Raw genomic sequence first — 21,268 nt, 5'->3', positions numbered from 1 at the left:
TTATGTCAGAACTCAATTTTATTTTTTTCCACATAATGAGACAGTTTTTCCACAATGTCTACTCAACAGTCTATATTTAATTGATCAATTTATAATGCTGGTTTTATCTTATTAAAAGTTCTTATATGAGCTCTCTCTGTTGTCCCAGTGGTCTATTTGTCTGTTCTTAGACCAGTATCATATATTTCCATGATTACTAGAATGTTTTATTATGCTATAATACAGGGTAGGGCAAGTTCCTTTTCTAAGTTAACATGGATATTCATGAAAACGTTTATTCAGAATAAACTTTTAAAGTCCTCCTCCCTCTCCCCCAACAAAACTATCAATAAAATAAAAGAAACATATCCAGGGCCCTACATAGAGTAAATAATAATTTAAAAAATCTGTTGGTTAAGAAAACCTCAAATGATACATGCTTGAGAGACATGGTTAGTATGCTAAAAACAAATTAGTGTTTTAAAAGCTACTGACAAACTACAACAATAAACTAAATGACGATGAACCATAATACAGGTAACTATGAAGTCTAAACACTTATGTTTGGAAACTGCAATAAGACCAAATTAGAGGATCTGAACTTACCCACTGCTCTTGTGGAAAGGGGTAATAGGTGATTATAAATCCAGAATGAGCTAACAGTGTGACACAGCTTCCTCAAAATTAAAAAAACTCAGGTTGCATATATTTAACAGGTAATCATTCCATCATATACTACATAGGTAACTTCAAATACTGGAGTATTCTGCTTAACTCTGAAAAAACTTAAGTCCCTAAACAATGAAACATAACCTGAAGAAGGTAATCCTGATAGAAACTCACATAATATGAGTAAAAATAAATCAAATTAAGGACTTTTAGTTTGGAATAGGAAAGACTCAACATAAGTTACAAAAGTCAAAGGAAATTATGAAAGTCTTCAGCTATTGTGATAGACTGTCTTGTGAAAAACTGAGTAAAGAATCAACACAAATAGTTGGGAGTACTGATCAACACAAATAGTTGGAAAAATACAAGGAGCTGGATTTTTTTTTCTTTTTCCTTTTTTGGCTGCCCTGCAGCACATATGGAGTTCCTGGGCCAGAGTTCAGATCCGAGCCTACAGCAATGCTGGATCCTTTTAACCCACTGCACCTGCATTGTTTGGGGACTGAACTTGCACCTGGCACTGCAGACAACCCACTGATCCCATTGTGCCATAGCAGGAACTCCAAGGAGCTAGATTTTGGAACAAAATTTCCAACATTCTCTAACCACCAAAATTATTCACAAGTGGATTATATTATGTCATAGGGTATCTGAGTTCATCCTTTCTAGAACTGTTCAAAGACCAGTTATGTCAAGAAAGATATCAACTAGAAGACTGAAACGAATAATGTTTACAATCACCTCTAACAGTAAAATTTAATTATGAGAATATCAAATAAGGATATTGTAGGTTTTATCATGGAATCAGATATAGAAACTCCTTTATAAATAATTACACTAAACCTTGATTTGAACTTAAAGTTCTTTTAGACCCTTAACAAAATATTAGAATTCTATATACATTGGGCAATTTTAACATTAAACTACTTTTAAGTTCATAACTGCTAAAAACTATGCTTTAAACAGAATCAGCCTTTATGAGGACCACCATTTATTATCATGTCTCTTCACTTTAGCGTCTCACTGATGGATGTAATTAGTTAATATATTTGGACTTTTAATGGAACTTTAATATGCAAGTTAACAAAATAACAAGTCCAGGAGTTCCCGTTGTGGCACAGTGGTTAACGAATCCGACTAGGAACCATGAGGTTGCGGGTTCAGTCCCTGCCCTTGCTCAGTGGGTTAACGATCCAGCGTTGCCGTGAGCTGTGGTGTAGGTTGCAGACGCGGCTCGGATCCCGCGTTGCTGTGGCTCTGGCGTAGGCTGGCGGCTGCAGCTCCGATTCGACCCCTAGCCTGGGAACCTCCAAGAAATAGCTAAAAAGACAAAAAAAAAAAAAAAAGACAAGTCCAGGTACTATAACTTTTCATTTTTTATCTCAAAAGATACTGTAGCAAAGAGTAGTTTATTAGAATGTTCATCAGGCAAGTATGTGAAACTAGAGGAAAAACTTTATAAAACAGTAATTTATCTAGTCATCTAGTCAGCTATAGCAGCAAAGGCACTCACTGTATTATGAAGAAAGTATGACCTGAGAAACGGCCAATTTGGGAGCTCCCATCACGGCTTCAGCGGAAATGAATCTGACTAGTATCCGTAAGGACATAGGTTTAATCCCTGGCCTCGTTCAATGGGTTAAGGACCCGGCATTGCCATGAGCTGTGGTGTAGGCTGCAGATGTGGCTCGGATCCAGCACTGCTGTGGCTGTGGCACAGGCTGGCGGCTACAGCTCCAATTTGACCCCTAGCCTGGGAACTTCCATATGTCATGGGTTTGGCCCTAAAAAGAAAGAAAGAAAACTGCCAACTTGAGAAATCTTTAAAATATCTGGTAACATATATACTAGAGAAAGAAATAAGTAGATTTGAATTTTCAGTCCCACTTGGCAACTAAAATGTCAGGAAATTTACTTGGCCTCTCTGAACTTAGTTTCTTTATCAATAAAAATGAGATAATAGTCTCAAGGCGGAGTTCCCGTCGTGGCATAGTGGTTAACGAATCTGACTAGGAACCATGAGGTTGCGGGTTCAATCCCTGGCCTTGCTCAGTGGGTTAAGGATCCGGCATTGCCGTGAGCTGTGGTGTAGGTCGCAGATGTGGCTCGGATCCTTCGTTGCTGTGGCTCTGGTGTAGGCTGGCGGCTGCAGCTCCGATTAGACCCCTAGCCTGGGAACCTCCATATGCCGCGGGAGCCACCCTAGAAAAGGCAAAAAAAAAGACAAAAAAAAAATAGTCTCAAGGCTATTACAAGGAACCATGTGGGATAAACAGTGAAAGTACCTCGGGGGAAAAAATAAGTATGCATGATACTAGTTTTATGTGAAGATTTAAGCATAATTATGTCAAAAACGTACTTCATGAATTAGACTGAAGTACTGAAGTCTTCCAAACAACAAACAGAAATATTATAATGCATTAGCATCAAATATTATAAATTAATACAAAGAATGAATTCTGGTGATTAACAGAAACTGTGTACTAAGTTTTCTCCATATTGTAGTTGCGAAGCACTAGTCTTTTATTATAACAATGGGGGCAGGGTCTTCTGTTCAAATGTACAAATTTCAGGACAATATTTTAAGTATATATTGTTAGGTTAGCTTCTTAGCTTACAATAAAAAGTAAAGCTACAATAACCAAAATACATAAACTATTTTAACCTCTAAAGCAGTACTTAGGAAAGAAATTTGGGAAAGAAAATCTGAATAACTGGGGATAAGAACTTCTAACCAATCTTTAGTGGCTTCCTTTACTAATAACCTTAGTCTGAGGAGAGAATTCCTGCAGAGAATAAAATGATGCATTTTTGTAGAACCTCAGGATAGAATGAAAAAATCCTGAAGAATATCTGGTGATCGCTACAAAAATGGAACCTACCTGAGTACATTAGGTCTTACAAAGAGCTACAGCCTACCTTCCCACTCTTACCTCAACCACCATTCCTACATTCTGGTACCAAGTCTTTTGACTCCATCATGCTCTGGTGCACAGACTGTAAAGTAAAATTTAATATTGGTTTCAGTAAGTTCTACTATACCACCTGACTCAAACAGCAGAAAAATGGTAAGAGAGGGAAACTCTAATGTAAAAAGGAGAATAAATTATTTTCCTCTTAATTGTTACTATAAACTCATAGAGACCCATCTTCATCTCATTTTTAGGTACCTCTTAATTCTCTGCTCTTAAAGGGTAATATGGGTAATACTACCTTAAGTCTTTAAAAGAAAGCATGAAATAATACTTTCCCTTAAAAGTAACTATATACCTTAGTTTAGTATTCCCAGCTACAATAAATTAATCTTTCAGTATAGTACAGACAGAACAAAGGGAGACTGCTAATGTGTAACAAGATACCAAAATCACCCAGAGGTTTATAAAGCATAACTAAAACAGCTCACAGCCTCTTCTAGTATCCTTCCAATCTCTAATTTATCTTCATAACTCTGTACTAAGTAGCATAGAAGGTAGCCATTGAATACTTTTGTACCAAAATAAAGTTTAAAGACAGCAGAGTAGAAAAAAAAAAAGATGCAGAGTAGAGAAGGAGTTATACTTTAGATCAAATTTTTAATACTTTATAAAATTTGCAGTACACCAGAGCATTATCCTATAAACTACCTTCACTGCCAATTCACATGGGTGTGAATTCTTTTGTAACCTTATATAGCCATACCAGCTAATCTACTAGAGTAAATATTTCTTTTCTTTTGCCTTTTTAGGTACACATGTGTGGCATATGGAACTTCCCAGGCCAGGGGTCAAATGAGAGCTGCAGCTGCCAACCTACACCACAGACACAGCAATGCAAGATTCAAGCCAAGTATGCAACCTACATCACAGCTCATGGCAATGCTGGATGCTTAACCCACTAAGTGAAGCCAGGAATCAAACCCATCCTCATGGATACTACTGGGGTTTCTTACTGCTGAGCCACAATGGGAACTCCTAGAGTAAATATTTCTAGTATGTACAAAAATTGATAGGTTACTTTAGATTGAGAAAAAGTTGGCTTCCCCCCCCCCGGCTGCACTCACAGCATATAGAAGTTCCAGGACCAGGGACTGAATCCAGGCCACAGTAGTGACAACACTGATCCTTAATGCAATGAGCTAGCAGGGAACTCTGAGAGAGAGATTTTTAACTCAATGTGGCTTATGCTAACAATTTCCCTCTAGGACACTTCTCCCCAGGCCACCACTGACTTCTTAAATAGGCATGATTTCTTTTCAGTCTCTGCATGCCTGGCTTCTTTTAGCATTTGCCACTGTGATCAATCCTTGAAAACTACAATCCTTGCCTTACTTTTTCTGAAACAGCTTATACTTTGTCCTGGTTCTCCTACCTTTGCATCTCTAGGTGTCTTTACTGGCAAACCTGAAATAACAGCATCCCCAGAGATCTACTCTCAGTTTTTTCATCTTGACTTACACACTCTCCTGAGCTTTTAACTATAACCTACATACTGACATATCTCAAATCTCAATCTCTATCTTATTTCCTGAGCTCTAGGCACATATTTCCAAAAATCTCTTGAATTTCTCCATTTTGATGTTTCTTACATAATTCAACTTCCATATGGCCAAAAAAAAATTAAAATTAAAAAACTTGGGGAGTCCCCATTGTGGCGCAGCAGAAACGAATCCAACTAGTATCCATGAGGATGTGGGTTCAAGCCCTGGCTTTCCTCAGTGGGTCGGAGATCTGGTGTTGCCATGAGCTGTGGTGTAGGTCGCAGATGCGGCTCAGATCCCCAGTTGCTATGGCTTGTGGCGTAGGCTGGAAGCTGTAAATCTGATTCAACCCCTAGCCTGGGAAATTCCATATGCTGTGGGTGCAGCCCTAAAAAGAAAAGAAAAAAAAAAACAAAAAAACACTTGGTTCACCATCTGTATCTCTGTTAAAGCCAACAACATTGCACAAGCAAGGGACTATGAAGCCATTCTTATCTCTTCCCTTCCCTACAAGTGTGTTCATTTGTGGAAAGAATTGTTCATTCTTCCACTAATCTTTTTTAGGGCCACACCCACAGCATATGGAGGTCGCCAGGCTAGGGGTCTAATTGGAGTATAGCTGCCAGCCTACACCAGAGCCACAGCAATGCGAGATCCGAGCCCCGTCTGTGACCTATACCACAGCTCACAGCAAAGCTGGATCCTTAACCCACTGAGCGAGGCCAGGGATCGAACCCGCAACCTCATGGTTCCTAGTCAGATTTGTTTCCGCTGTGCTACAACGGGAACTCCTTTCCACTAAATCTTTTATCTAAATGCCCCGCCTCCATTGCCACTGCCACTGCCACAGCTGTTAGTTAAGTCTTAGAACACACTACATCTAATCTAAAAAAAGTAACAGACACTAATTCGAAAAGGTAACACACCCCAATATTCATAGCAACACTATTTACAATAGCCAAGATACAAAAGCAACCCAAGTGCCCATCAACAGATGAAGAGATAAAAACGTAGTGTGTGTATGTATACACACACATACACATGAATATTATTCAGCCATTAAAAAGAATGAAATTCTGCCATTTGCAACAACATGGAGGGATCTAGAGAATGCTATGCTTTGTGAAACAAATCAAATACTGTATGATATCATTTATATGTGAAATCTTAAAAATAATTCAAATGAATGCATATGCAAAATAGAAACAGACTGGCAGAGAGAGAAAACAAATTTGGGTTACCAAAGGGGACAGAGAAGGGAGGGTAGGATAGAGTAGGGCTATGGGATTAACAGATAAGCAACAAGGATATAGTACATAGTTTAGGGAATTATAGCCATTATTTTATAATAACTCATAATGGATTATAATCTGCAAAAATACTGAATCACAATACTATACACCTGAAACTAATATAATACTATAAATCAACTATACTGCCAATTAAAGAAAACAGGTATCTGAGGTGCTAGGTGGTATGCTAGAGTATGAGAAAAAGGTTAGAAATATCCATATTTAATTTTCATCCAGCAATCACAAATTAAGATATACTAATATTCAAGAATAGGGACTGACACTGGTACCCTCACTTATTCACATCAGATGGCCAGGTGTAACACGTAGGTACACCAGGAATCCTAAGAGAATAACAGGAGTTCTAAAACATGTAAGAATTAATGGTGGAACTCTCACTTATTCATTCATTTTCAGAATACTGAAACTTACTTCAGTTCAAGTGTATGGCACATATTCAATCAGGTTCTTGGTACATTAATCAGAATATTTCAAATTACTATGTGTATTCTTTAACTGTTTATTTCGAAGGTTTCCCACCTTTAATTTTTCTATAGTTATCCAATATGTTAGAGTAGTAGTATGTGTCCATAAATTTAAGAAATGTATGTGCATTTACATTTATCTATTTATTATTTAATGAACAGGCAAATATATTTTATCTAATAGGGATGCATGATCAAAAAAGTCAAAAGACTACTACAATAGCCTTCCAGACATTCTCCAGGACTCTGGGCTTTTTCTTCTCTAATTTGTTCTCTACATTGTCATTAGAAATGCCTTTAAATATAGATATTCCTCATTGGCTCAAAAGACTCCAATTACTCTTGACTGTTTCTGAATTCACAAGCCTTAACATGTATTTAACATCCTTCATAACCTACCCCTTGGCCAACTTTTCAGACTCTAGCCACTCTATTTATATAGGCCCATTTCTGTTACATAAACACGCCTACCTTTGCTCATGTTCTCTCTATATGGATTATTCTTTCCTCTGGTCCACTGGGCAACTATTCAGTTCAGGTACCATGTCATGTACCCCATCTTCCTCCCTAACCAAAAGCAGGAATCATTACTCTGTCATCACAGAACATATACATCTCAGAGAACCTGTCACTCTATGCAGACTATGAAATCCTTAGCCGGCATCATTATCTTAATCATCTTATTATCTAAAGAACTTAGCATAGTGCCTGACACAAAACAGGGGCACAATAAATTAATGAAAATATATGGAAGATTTAAAAAAATGATCTTTAAGTCTTAAAAGTTACTGTAGGACTTAGAATTGTAGTTCCAGTCAGAATCCATATATCTTTAAATCTAGTACTGACAGCAAGCATACTATCGCGGTACTATAATATGGTAAATTCAGGTAACTGCTTTCAATTAATTTAATTCAGTTTAAGGGAAAAAATGGAGCAAACTACAAGTAAAAAAGTAAAGGCACATCCTGGAATTCCCGTCATGGCTCAGTGGCTAACGAATCCGACTAGGAACAATGAGGTTGTGGGTTCGATCCCTGGCCTTGCTCAGTGGGTTAAGGATCCGGCATTGCTGTGAGCTGCGGTGTAGGTTGAAGACACGGCTCGGATCCCACGTTGTTGTGGCTGTGGTGTAGGCCGGCAGCTACAGCTCCGATTTGACCCCTAGCCTGGGAACCTCCATATGCCGTGGGAGTAGCCCAAGAAAATGGCAAAAAGACAAAAAAAAAAAGGTAAAAGTACATCCTACAATGGAATATTATACAGCTGTTCTTATTATTTAAATCTACATAAATGGATAGATGTTAGGAGTAAATCCTACCTACTAGTTAATGATGTTTATACACCCTTTTATTTATAAGAGTATCTGCAAAATACTGTTTTAATTTTTTTTTCTTTTTAGGGCCACACCCTCAGCATATGGAAGTTCCAGGCTAGGGGTGGAATTGGAGCTGCAGCTGCCAGCCTGCGCCAAGCCACAGCAACACCAGATCCAAGCTGCATCTCATGGTGACACTGGATCCTCAACCCACTGAACAGGGCCAGGGATCAAATCCACATCCCATGGATACTAGTTGGGTTCATTACAGCTGAGCCACCATGAGAACTCCTGAAAAGTATCTTTGAATTTCAAATATATTGTAGGAATATTAGTCAAAATGTTAATATCTACTGAGTAATTTACTGAGATGCTACTTTAAAAGAATTTTGAGATTTGAAAAAATTACCATCTATTAGCTTTCTTACTTTCTAAGTGATTAACAACTAAAAAAAAAAGTAAAACTTGCTTTTAACTGACAAATTTAGTATGTTATAGTTTCCCCAAGACAGCTAAACTCTCAAAAGTGTACCATTTGATTTTCACTGGCAGTGTTTTTGGGGGTATGTTCTCTAAATCATTTTAATCCGAAGTATGCCCCTCTACCAATAAGACACCAAAAAGAAAAAGCAGCTGAAAAAGAAAAAAATAACTGCACTTCATCAAAATTAAAAATGTTTGTGCTTCAAAGGATACTATCCAGAAAGTGAAAAGGCAGCAAAGGGAGTATCGCCAATATTTTATAATAACTTTATATGGAATATAATCTATTAAATATTGAATAATTTTGTTATATGCCTGAAACTAATTTAGTATTGTAAGTCAATTATACTTCAATTTAAAAAAAAGGAAAAGAATTTTAAAAAGGAACTAAAAAGTTGATGTGCAGAAGGGAAGAAACTTTTTACAAATCATCTTATCTGAAAAGGGACTTTAATTAGAAGGTATAAAGAATTCCTAAACTCACTAACAAAAAGGCAAACAACCCAACTTAAAAATGAGCAATGGACCTGACATTTCTCCAAAAATATACAAATAGCAATAAATACACAAAAAGATAAGCAACATCATCACTCATCAGGGAAATGCAAATCAAAATAATAACAATGAGATACTACTTAACACTCACTAGGATGGCTATAATAAAAACGATAGCAAATATTAATGAGGATGTAGAGAAATTTAAATCACTACACACTACTAATGGGAATATAAAATGATATAGCCACCTGGCAGTTCCTCAAAAGGTTAAATATAGTTACTAGATGATTCCACCCTTGTGAATACACTCAAGAGAAATAAAAACACATGTCCTCCATAAAATTCTGTACATGAATGTTCACAGCAACATAATTTTTTTTTCGTCTTTTTTCTAGGGCCACACCCGCAGCATATGGAGGTTCTCAGGCTAGGGCCCAAATCGGAGCTACAGCCGCCGGCCTAGCCACAGCCACATGGAATAGAAGCCGCGTCTGTGACCTACACCGCAGCTCACAGCAACACCGGATCCTTAACCCACTGAGAGGGGCCAGGGATCAAACCCGAGTCCTCATGGATGCTAGTTGGGTTCACTAATCACCGAGTCATGACGGGAACTCCCTCAACATAATTCTTAAGGGCCAAAAACTGCAAACAGTTTACTTGCCATCAACTGATAAAATGATACACAAAATATCCATACAATGGAATACTATTAAGTAATAAAAACGAATGAAGGACTGATACATGTTATAATATTATGTGAAAATACTATGTGAAATGAAAGAGGTCATTCACACAAAAGGCCACATATTGTATAATTACATTTATACTGACATGTCCAGAAAACGCAAATCTACAGAGATAGAAAGTAGATTAGTGTTGGGCAGGGGCTACAGGGAGAGAGGCAATGGGAGTGACTGCTAAAGAGTATGGAATTTCTTTTGGGGAGGATGAAATGTTATAAAATTAGGTTGTAGTGTCAGTTGTATACTATCTCTGTGAACATACTAAATACCACTGAAGTGTGCACTTGTAATGGCTAACTATGTAGAACGTGAATTTTATATCAATAAAGTTGTGGTTTAAAAAAAGAATGTCCCTTGGAGGAATTCCCGTCATGGCGCAGTGGTTAACGAATCCGACTAGGAACCATGAGGTTGCGGGTTTGATCCCTGGCCTTGCTCAGTGGGTTAAGGATCCAGCGTTGCCGTGAGCTGTGGTGTGGGTCGCAGACACGGTTTGGATCCTGCATTGCTGTGGCTCTGGCGTAGGCTGGCAGCAACAGCTCTGATTAGACCCCTAGCCTTGGAATCTCCATATGCTGCAGGAGCAGCCCAAGAAAAGGCAAAAAGACAAAAAGACAAAAAAAAAAAAGAATGTCCCTCTCATGACATACTATCCTGTTATAACATTATGCCAATAATATCCCTAATAACAAAAGAGAGTTTGAACAAACATTCTAATCTGAGATTTCTATTTAAAAGCCAAAATCAGGAGTTCCCCTCATGGCTCAGTGGTTAACGAATCCCACTAGGAACCATGAGGTTGCAGGTTTGATTGATCCCTGGCCTCGCTCAGTGGATTAAGGATCTGGCGTTGCTGTGAGCTGTGATGTAGATCGCAGACGCGGCTTGGATCTGACATTGCTGTGCCTGTGGCGCAGGCGGGCAGCTACAGCTCCGATTACATCCCTAGCCTGGGGACCTCCACATCCAGCCAGTGTGGCCCTAAAAAGACCAAAAAAAAAGCCAAAATCATTTTATTTCTTCCTTCTAAAAGTCAATCATCAGAATTACATTACATCCATATGCAATATGCAAATATTTTTATTTTTTGAAAATTGTTTTTACTTTTTCTATTATTGTTGATTTACATTGTTCTGTCAATTTCTGCTGTACAGCAAAAGCAATATGCAAATATTGAGCACTATGTTATTACTCAGAATAGTAACTAATCATAATAGTACAATGACTATAATGTTTAATTTATAAAAAAAATTAAACCAAAAATTCAATTATAATCTTTTATCAACTATTTTAAGATTTTTTCAGATCTTTATTCAAGCAGGTCTTGTATTTATAATCATGCTGTATATACAATTTTCTCCACCTATTTCACTATTTAACCGTTTTGAATAAGTACCTAACAGTCTACTCAAGGTGTATCCTTGTATATTTTTAATAGTTGGACAAATTAGCAAGTTACAGAATTTATACCCTAAGTCATGACATTTCTTTTTTTTAAATTAGTTGATTTATAATGCTGTGTCAATTTCTGCTGTACAGCAAAGTGACCCATATATATATATATATATATATATATATATATATATATATATATTCCTTTTCTTATATTATCTTCCACTATGGTCTATCCCAAGAGATTGGATAAAGTTCCCTGCACTGTATACCTGGACCTCATTTAAGTCATAGTATTTGTAAAAAAATTAATCTTTAGTTATTAAGACCATTCACTTGCAAAAAAAATAGAAGCATTTGACATCTGCTTAATAAACATGCTCTTTTAACTAATGGTGATTTTTCAATCGAATCTTTAAATTGGAAAAAAAAAAGAAACACATATATACACACTATCCAAAAAAGTGAGAAAAAGAAAAAAAGCAACAGATAGAAAGTCTGAAGTATAAAATGACTCATAAAATCACTTATAAGCATTTCTTGGATAGTTAGTCCAAGAAAACTCTTCTAAAGTGGAAACTTGTTTGACTGCATGCAATACATCATTCTACTATTATGATTAATCCACACTGCCAAATATTTGAACATGTGGCATATGGACAAGAGAAACCTCATATGCGTTGATTTAAATACTGTTGCATTCTGGCCCAGAACTATTTAGTTAATAGTGGGAAGGAACTGGAAACTTCTATTTAGTTTCTTCTAACTTCCAGAATTCCAGTTGTTGAAGTGTAAGTAAGAACTGAACTAATTTCAGAAGTGCACTAACAATTTTAACTGACTATTGCAAAAAGTGAAGTGCCTCTTGAAGAAAATAGAGGGAATAAGTTTTGCGAATGTTTGCAAAAAATTAAATCAATATTATTAAGTATAAAGTTAATCAATGTCAATTTTAGAGTCCCAAAGACGTCCTGTAGCTCCTGTCAAAACTCAAATAAAAGGAACATGATAAAAAAATTCTATTTGGAAATGTCTAAATTACAGATCCTTCACTCCTACTGACAAATAATGTAAGACAAAACAACATCAAGATGAAACATAATTAGGGACATCAACAGGATCATAAATTAGAATGTACCACACTATTATATACATTTTCCTCCCAAATTTAACCAACATGTTGAGCATTGACATGTGAAACACTATGGTACACTTCACATACACACATATAATACATGATTATTCCTTTACCTATTACCAAAAAAAGGTAGGAGAAGGAACAAATCTAATAGGCAACTTTGTTCTTTTTTACCCAACATTATTGCCACTGTTCCAGTACCTCATAACTCATCTGAAATACTAAAGAAACCTCAACTCACATCCATCTAAGTCCTTCCTAGGCCTCCATCTCTGGCCATTCCCTCAATTCTAACCCATTTCTAAGTGATTCGGTTTTCCTAACATTTTCATCATTTAATTCTCCTATTCAAAATTAATGGATAATAATTCTCCACTATACCCTGCTAAAGCTAGAGGGAATTCCTTCAGGCAGAGCAAAGTGGAGAGGCGACAATAAGGGATTCAGCTAAGAAATACCTGCCTTTAGACTTTCTATCTATCAGTTAAGAGTTTTCCTTAGATTATTAATAAATGCTTTTTAAAAATGTAAACATCTACCAGAGAGGTCAGGATTATCCTTCATTCAAATTTACACATTAACATTCCAGTTTTGAGAAACAAGAAAAAGAGAATTTTAGAGTGTAGCATGAGACAGCTGGTCCCTGTAAGCACAAAGACAGACAAAAGAAAAGCAGATTAAGACAAAGACTAGCCTACAGATTCCAGTAGCAAAGGATAGGGCACTGGAAAATCCATATTTAGTTATACAAAGCCCTCTACAATGTCCAGTTCTCTTTCCTGTCCTCCATCATCATATACATCCCATTTTACTTTTACAAGCATTTCATTCGTTTTACAGAGTAGTAGTTATATGCCAATCATTGAGCTAAGATCAGGGCTACAAAAATGATGATAAAGAACATTAGTTTTCATGAAGAGGTTATATTGACAGAAGAGAGTATCAAAAGATGGAGTTCCCGTTGTGGCGCAGTGGTTAACGAATCCGACTAGGAACCATGAGGTTGCGGGTTCGGTCCCTGCCCTTGCTCAGTGGGTTAACGATCCGGCGTTGCCGTGAGCTGTGGTGTAGGTTGCAGACGTGGCTCGGATCCCGCGTTGCTGTGGCTCTGGCGTAGGCCAGTGGCTACAGCTCCGATCCAACCCCTAGCCTGGGAACCTCCATATGCCGTGGGAGCAGCCCAAAGAAACAGCAAAAAAAGACCAAAAAAATAATAATAATAATAAAAAAGATAACCAAAATGCATTAAAAAGACTATAGCAAAAGTATACATCAACCAAGTACTACAAGGCCGTAGTAGAATTAACTACCATATGACAATGGAGCTCAAAAGGTTTGTTTTGAAAAATGACAGAAATGCGCCAGACAGACTAGGGCAGAGAAGGCATTCCAGGTAAGAGTTGAAGAATATGAAAAAAGATACAGGGTAGAGCCAAACTAAGAAGGATATGCTATACTAAATTTGGGATGTTATTCTATAGACATAGGGAACTGACTACATTTTAAAGTAGAGGAGTGATATAATCAGATTTCTTACCTAAAAGTTTTAATTATGCCAGAAGTAGGGATACTTAATGTGAATGGGAGAAAAAGGGATGTTAGCAGAGACCCATTAGAAGATCATTATAATAGTCTAGATAACAAAGGTTCTGAAACCAAGGTGTAGCCGTATGGACAGAGAGGGACCAGATTAGGGAAAAAATTCTGAAACAAAAGCAATAGGACTTGATAAACAATAGGAAGAAAAGGAAGGTCTAGTTTGGAAGTTTAGGTATAGAAAAAGAATGCAGTAGCATGAGCAGAGTGTGCGGAAGGCGATTGAAACAGTAATTGTTTCTGACTTGTGCTTGAAGCACTTTAGGGATATTCAGGTGTCAGTCCGAAGCTCAGGAAAAAAGTGGAGGCTACAGGAAGGTTAAGAAGTCATCTACTCAATAGATAGTACCTTACTATAGTACCTCTTCCTTAAGCCTGGCTTACTGCATCTGTTTCTTCTCAATTGTTGTACCTCTGTTACTGTTGTGGCCTTATCTTAAAAAAAAAAAAAAAAAAAAAAAAGCCCCAAAACAAAAAAAGAGTGTTCTCTTTACTATATAGCTATCTGCAATTCTACCAACTGTTTAGATTAACTCAATTCCTTTCCTTCTTGCTTTACAGTATTTCATGACTATCAAGCCAGGATTCTGGAATTCTAGTCTTACCTTTGCTATTAGAAATGTATATTCTTGAGTAAGCCCTTTCTGGATTTCTACCATTGATAAGGCATCAGATCAGTTGATCTCTTAAGATTCCTCTACTTGTAATACTCAACAACTGGCTTCCTGACTTCAGAAAGAAATTCACATTACATGTTAATCCTAACAGTCATATGAGGGTTTTTTACATGCTATTACAAACTCTCTCAGTACTTATTCACTTTGTATTTCTTTTCTTTTATTAGAATATAGTTGCTTTACAATGTTGTGTTACTTTCGGGAATACAGCAAAGTGATTCAATTATACATATACATTTCATGTTTCCTATGTGTCTTATTTCTTCTACTAAATTACAAATTTCTTGACAGTAACAAAAATCTATATCTTAAATTAAGGCTCTTAATAATAATACTTATTGATTAAGAAAAAGGCTGAAGTCATGAGCTGTGGTGTGGGTCGCAGATGCAGCTCAGATCTGGCGTTGCTGTGGCTGTGGTGTAGGCTGGCAGCAACAGCTCCGATTAGACCCCTAGCCTGGGAACCTCCATATGCTGCGGGTGCAGCCCTGAAAAAGACAAAAAGACAAAAAAAAAATTTATAGGACCCTCAGTCAGTGTCCGCTGAGGACTGGAGAATTTCTTGGTGTTGAGGGAAAACACACATTGGATGACTTCTCTCACTACTACATATATGTGGCTCTGTTCTCCCACCTATTTATGCTCCCCGGCACTTCAAGTCCTTTTTGCACATGGCAATTCCCAGGTTAGGGGTCCAATCAGATCAGAGCTACAGCTGCCAGCCTACACAGCAATGTAGGATCCAAGCCACATCTGTGGCCTACACTACAGCTCATGGCAATGCTGGGTCCCTGGCCCGCAGAGCGAGGCCAGTGATGGAACCCATTGTCCTCATGGATACTAATCAGATTTGTTTCCTCTGAGCCTCAATGGAAACTCCTCAAATCCTTTAAAGTTGCTTTCCCAGAGTTCCCATTGCGGTTCAGTGGGTTAAGAACCTGACATAGGCTCTGTAAAGATGCGGGTTCAATTCCTGGCCTTGCTCACTGGGTTAAGGATCTGGTGTTGCTATGGCTGTGGCATAGGCCTCATCTGCAGCGCTTATTCAACCTCCAGGCTAGGATCTTCCATATGCTGCACGTGCAGCTATAAAAATAAAATAAAATTAAACTAAATCAAATCAAATCAAATTAAAATAAAAATGCTTTTACTTGGGAAAAAAAAGAAAAAGGCTGAAGTATTTAACAGCACAAACCAAAATGCTAAGCTGAACATCACTGTTTTCTATTTGTCCATAAGTATTTTTTCTTTAAAGAAAAAATCTCCTTCATGGTGTATGCCATGTCATAAGTTCCTTTTATACTGCTTGTATTACTAAATCATATTCATATCTACAATATTTGGGGGAAGTGAGAGAAACATATTGAAAGCAGAATGATAAATCTTTACATATCATATGTCTTTGTTCCTATGGAAGAGTAAGGAACAGGAACTGAGGATGAGAAGAACAGGAGGCATGAAACTATGACACCACCATCTCTACCCATCACTGCTACCACCACTGCCACCTAAAAGGGAACATTAGAAAAGGAGTAAATAAGGTGAGGAGAAAAAAGAAAGCACAAATAAATAACAGCAAAGGAAAAAAAATGCTCCATCTGATTTCAAGACCTGGACCTTTCCTAAAAATGATTTGGACCTTTTCTATTATCATAGAAAATATGAGTTTATTTTATAACAGAAAAATTTCTAGGCTGTTTGTAGATTTTTCCCATCATCACACCTCCGAAGTATAATTTCTTTCTTTTTTTTCCCGTCTTTTTGTCTTTTGAGGGCTGCACCCATGGCATATGGGGGTTCCCAGGCTAGGAGTCTAATTGGAGCTGTTGCTGCTGGCCTACACCACAGCCACAGCAATGCCAGATCCGAGCCGCATCTGTGACCTACACCACAGCTCACGGCAATGCTGGATCTTTAACCCACTGAGCGAGTCCAGGGATTGAACCCGCAACCTCATGGTTCCTAGTCAGATTTGTTTCTGCTGAGCCACGCCAAGAATTCCTAAAGTATAATTTCAAAGCAAATTACCATGTGTTCTTGGTCAAGCTGTTAGACAACATCACTGCTATTCAGATATACAAGAGGAACATAATTACTAAAGGAAAGACACATACCAACAGCAAAAGATCTGTGTGACTTCTCAATCCTTACCTGTTCACTCTTCTAGGACACTTGTCAGGTTTAATATCTACCTCATAGAGGTAGACATCAATCTTTGGGATTTCAACTTGAAAACAGTTAGCCAGCAATTTAATGGGTTTGCCCATGGTGCCATAGCCAGGTCTTCTGGGCACCATGAGTAGGGGCTGGGCCCCAACGGGTCCTGCCAGAGAAGGAAAAAAAATAAAAACATTGTTAGAAGCTGCATTTGATAATCTTGTCAACCAGAGTAGGTGAGAATAATGGTTGAAGCGTAGTGCTCAAAGAAGACATCATTTCTAACACGGACCTCTTTCATACCAATTTACTCTCCTCATTAAAACAAACATACAAACAAAAACCGGGTACCTCTGGAAAATTGTTTTAGAAGGGGAAAAAAGGAGAACAATCACATAAACACAGGTGAGCATGAGCAAATCACAAATCATATCCAAAGAGTATGCAACCAATAGCAAAGTAAACTTAAAAGGATAAGAAAAAAATGAATGATATAAAAAACAATATACAGTAAAAAGGATCAAAAGGCACAAAATCAATTATTTGAAAAGATAAATAAAACTGATAAACCCCAGGCAATACTGATTTTTATAAAGGAGAAAAAAGATATAAGTAACCAATACAAATGGGAAAAGAAAGTATCACTAAAGATACTTAAGACATTATAAACATTGCTAATAAATTTGAAAATGTGATGAAATAGACAAATTTCTAGAAAAAAATACAGCTTACTGATATACAAAAGCATATAAAATTTGAAAAATTCTCTGCTGATAAAATGTAAAATGGTGTAGCTGCTTTGGAAAACAGTACGGTGGCTCCTTAAAACATTAAAAACAGAACTACCATATGATCCAGCAATTCTACTTCTGGGTATAAACCCAAAAGAACTGAAAGGAGGGCATTTTTTGTTTGTTAGTTTTGCTTTTTAGGACCACACCCTCGACATGTCGAAGTTACTAGACTAGGGACTGAACTGGGATCCCTATGTCTAGTTGGTGGCCTATGCCACGGCCACAGCAACGGGGTATCCAAGCTGAGTCTGTGACCTACACCACAGCTCATGGCAACACCGGATCCTTAACCCACTGAGCAAGGCCAGGGATCGAACCCGCATCCTCATGGATTCTAGTTGGATTCGTTTCTGCTGTACCACAACAGGAACTCCTGAAAGCAGGGTACTGAAGAGATAATTTTACACCTATGTTCATAGCAGCACTATTCACAATAGACAAAAGATGGAAGCAACCTAAGTGTCCAGTGATGCATAAATGGATAAACAAAATCTGGTATATACATACAATGGAATATTAATCAGCCTTAAAAAGGAAGGAAATTCTGACATATGCCACAACACATATGAACCCTGTGGAGGTCATGGTAAGTGAAATAAACCAGTCACAAAATGATACTGTATGATTCCATTTATTAATGGAGTAGTCATATTCATAGAAACAAAGTAGAAGGGTAGTTGCCAGGGGTTGGGGGAAAAAGTAAAATAAGGAATTTTTGCTTAATGAATATAGTTTCAGTTTTGCAAGATGAAAAGAGTTCTGGAAATTGGTTGCACAACATTGTGAATGTACTTAGGTACTGCTAAACTGCACATTTAAAAATTGCTGACCTCCCTCACCTGAGACCCCCTGCATTCTGCCTATGGAATGTGTACCTCTCCAAATAAACCTACTTTCACTTTAAAAAAAAATTGCTAAGATGGCAAATTTAATGTTATATGTGCATTTTATCATGGTTAAAAAAAAAACCCTAGGTGATATCTAGTATTAAGTATTTAAAGCTCAAACTGTTTTAGCTTTGTTAAACAAAGTTCAAACAATAAATTCAGTCAGTAAGTTATTAACTATAATCTGAATGAATTTACATTTAAAATATCTAAAAAGTCTTGTAGCTATTTGAAAAAATTAAATTCACAGTTAAAAATATTCACACACATGCACACAATAAAGGATTCCAGCTCTAGAATGGCTTCACTAGAGAATTATACCAAACATTTAAGGAAGGAAATAATACTGATCTTACACAAATTTTTCCAGAGAATAGGAAAAAAGATAACATACCCCAATTCAACCATGATGCCAGAAAAACCCTAACACTAAAACCTGACAAGAATATTATGAAAAAGAAAGATCATAGGACAATACTATTCATGAACATACATGCAAAAATCCTAAATAAAATGTTAACAAGTTAAATCTAGCAATACATCAAAAGGATAATGCAGGGGAGTTCCCGTCGTGGCTCAGTGGTTAACGAATCCGACTAGGAACCATGAGGTTGCGGGTTCGGTCCCTGCCCTTGCTCAGTGGGTTAACGATCCGGCGTTGCCGTGAGCTGTGGTGTAGGTTGCAGACGCGGCTCGGATCCCGCGTTGCTGTGGCTCTGGCGTAGGCCGGTGGCTACAGCTCCAATTTGACCCCTGGCCTGGGAACCTCCATGTGCCACAGGAGCGGCCCAAGGGATGGCAACAACAACAACAACAACAAAAGAAAAAAAAAAAAGGATAATGCATCATGACCAAGATGAGTTCATATCAGGAAATAAAAGTTGGATTAACAATGACTTTTTTTCCCACCGTGGACAAAAGTACATTAAAGTGCTACCTGCATCATTTATTTTTAAATTTTGTTTTCATGTATTTGTAAGATCTCTTCTGAGGTACGATTCTAGAATGAGATAGGTAATAATGAGTAATTCTAGACTATGTCTGAGTTCCGGCTCTGTCATTTATCTAACCTCTTGACTTTTGTTCAGGCCTTTATTAATACCCTGGAAATTCTATTTCCTGATCTACAAAATGGGAATAATACCTAATCTGTCTCTTTTTTGTTGTTGTTGTGGTTTTGGCTACACCTGCAGCATGTGGATGTTCCCAGGCCAGGGACTGAACCTACATCAGAGCAGTAACTAGAGTCACAGTTGTGACAACACTGGTTCCCCAACCTGCTGAGCCACCAAGGAATAATTCTGCCTCTTTCTTATGAATCCTGTCAGGATCAAATCAGAACATGAAAAATAGTTAAAATGTATCAAGCTCTTACTGAAACTTATGATTTTATAGGTGAGGAAAACTGAAATGATTTGCTTAAAATTCCATAGCTAGTACTAGAACTGGGATTGAGACCCACCCTGTGGTTCCACTAACATATTTGTCTATCCTTTTGTCAGTAATATGTTGTCCTGATTACAACATTTGACAGTAAGTTTTGAAATCAGGTACTGTCAATCAGTTCTCTGACTATTCTCCTTCAATACTGTGTACTTATTCTGGATAATTTGCCTTTCCATATATACTTTATAATCAGATGGTCAATCCACAGAATATCCTGTTGGGATTTTGAGTGGGATTGTGCTAAATATATAAATCAAGTTGAAAAGAACCGACATCTTGATGATACTGAGTACTTCCCATCCATGTATAATAGAGCATCTCTATTTAGATTTTATTTCATCTTTTAAATTGGTGTTTTGTAGTTTTCCTCACATAGATCTTGCACATATTTTGTTAGCTTTATACCTAAGTATTTCCTTATTTTTTGATTTTTTTTTTTTTGGTGCTAATATGAAAGGTTACAATAATCAAAATAGTGTGATATTTGTTAAAGAATAGACAAATAGATGACAGAAAGAGTACAGATAGCCCCAAAACTGAACCACACAGTCAACTGATCTTTGACAAAGGAGCAAAGGCAATTCAATGGAAAAATGATAGTCTTAATTTGCTCAGCAGGTTAAGGATCTGGCATTGTCACTGCTGTGGCTTGGATTGCTGCTGTGGCACGGGTTTGATCCCTGGCCCTGGAATTTCTGCATACTGTGGGCGAGGCCAAAAAAGAAAAAAGAAAGAAAAGAAAGCTCATGTATTTGTCATGTACTACTCACAAAACAACTGTTTATAACCAACCATATTAATTATTTGATGATTTGATCTTCTTAAGCATTTTACATCCTCATGTGATACTTCGTGATTGATACACTTTTTTTCTCCCTTTGTCTTTTTAGGACTGCACCCATGGGATATGGAGGTTCCCAGGCTAGGGGTCTAATCAGAGCTGTTGCTGCCGGCCTACAGCAATGCCAGATCCGAGCCGCATCTGCGAACTACACCACAGCTCACAGCAACACTGGATCCTTAACCCACTGAGCAAGGCCAGGGATTGAACCTGCAACCTCACGGTTCCTAGTGGATTCATTTCCACTGTGCCACTATGGGAACTGCAATATTTTAATGTATTTTAATTACATTTTGGGAAATTAGTTAAGGTTAGGCCGATATGTAATATGCAATAATTTCTCCCATTTAAAATAATGGGAACTAGTCTCTCAATTACTGGTTCCAAGACAGAATGTCTGACTTCAAGAACTTG

The 21,268-nt window shown here is 37.4% G+C and overlaps 1 protein-coding gene across 4 annotated transcripts in view; it reads right to left on the bottom strand.

The window, feature by feature from the left end:
• Positions 1-21,268, bottom strand: part of LOC125134260 (protein argonaute-3) — a 141,701-nt gene that overhangs the window by 99,654 nt on the left and 20,779 nt on the right. Inside the window, exons 1-3 of one of the 4 annotated variants that reach the window (XM_047793329.1) lie at positions 16,881-17,004; positions 7,353-7,448; positions 3,582-3,645 (exon numbers count right to left, since the gene is read on the bottom strand). Coding sequence is in view for 1 of the 4 variants with exons in the window: in XM_047793328.1 (XP_047649284.1) it covers positions 16,881-17,052 (172 nt within the window). In the remaining 3 variants the exon portion in view is untranslated. Of the gene's footprint in view, positions 1-3,581; positions 3,646-7,352; positions 7,449-16,880; positions 17,053-21,268 lie in introns of those variants that run through there. The other 3 variants (XM_047793330.1, XM_047793331.1, XM_047793328.1) reach the window with 3 other exon arrangements.

The sequence above is a fragment of the Phacochoerus africanus genome, chromosome 8 (genome assembly GCF_016906955.1).
Source record: "Phacochoerus africanus isolate WHEZ1 chromosome 8, ROS_Pafr_v1, whole genome shotgun sequence".
Classification (NCBI taxonomy): Eukaryota; Metazoa; Chordata; class Mammalia; order Artiodactyla; family Suidae; genus Phacochoerus; species Phacochoerus africanus.
The sequence above is the reverse complement of the archived record's forward strand: the minus strand, read 5'-3'. Positions and strand labels throughout refer to the sequence as shown.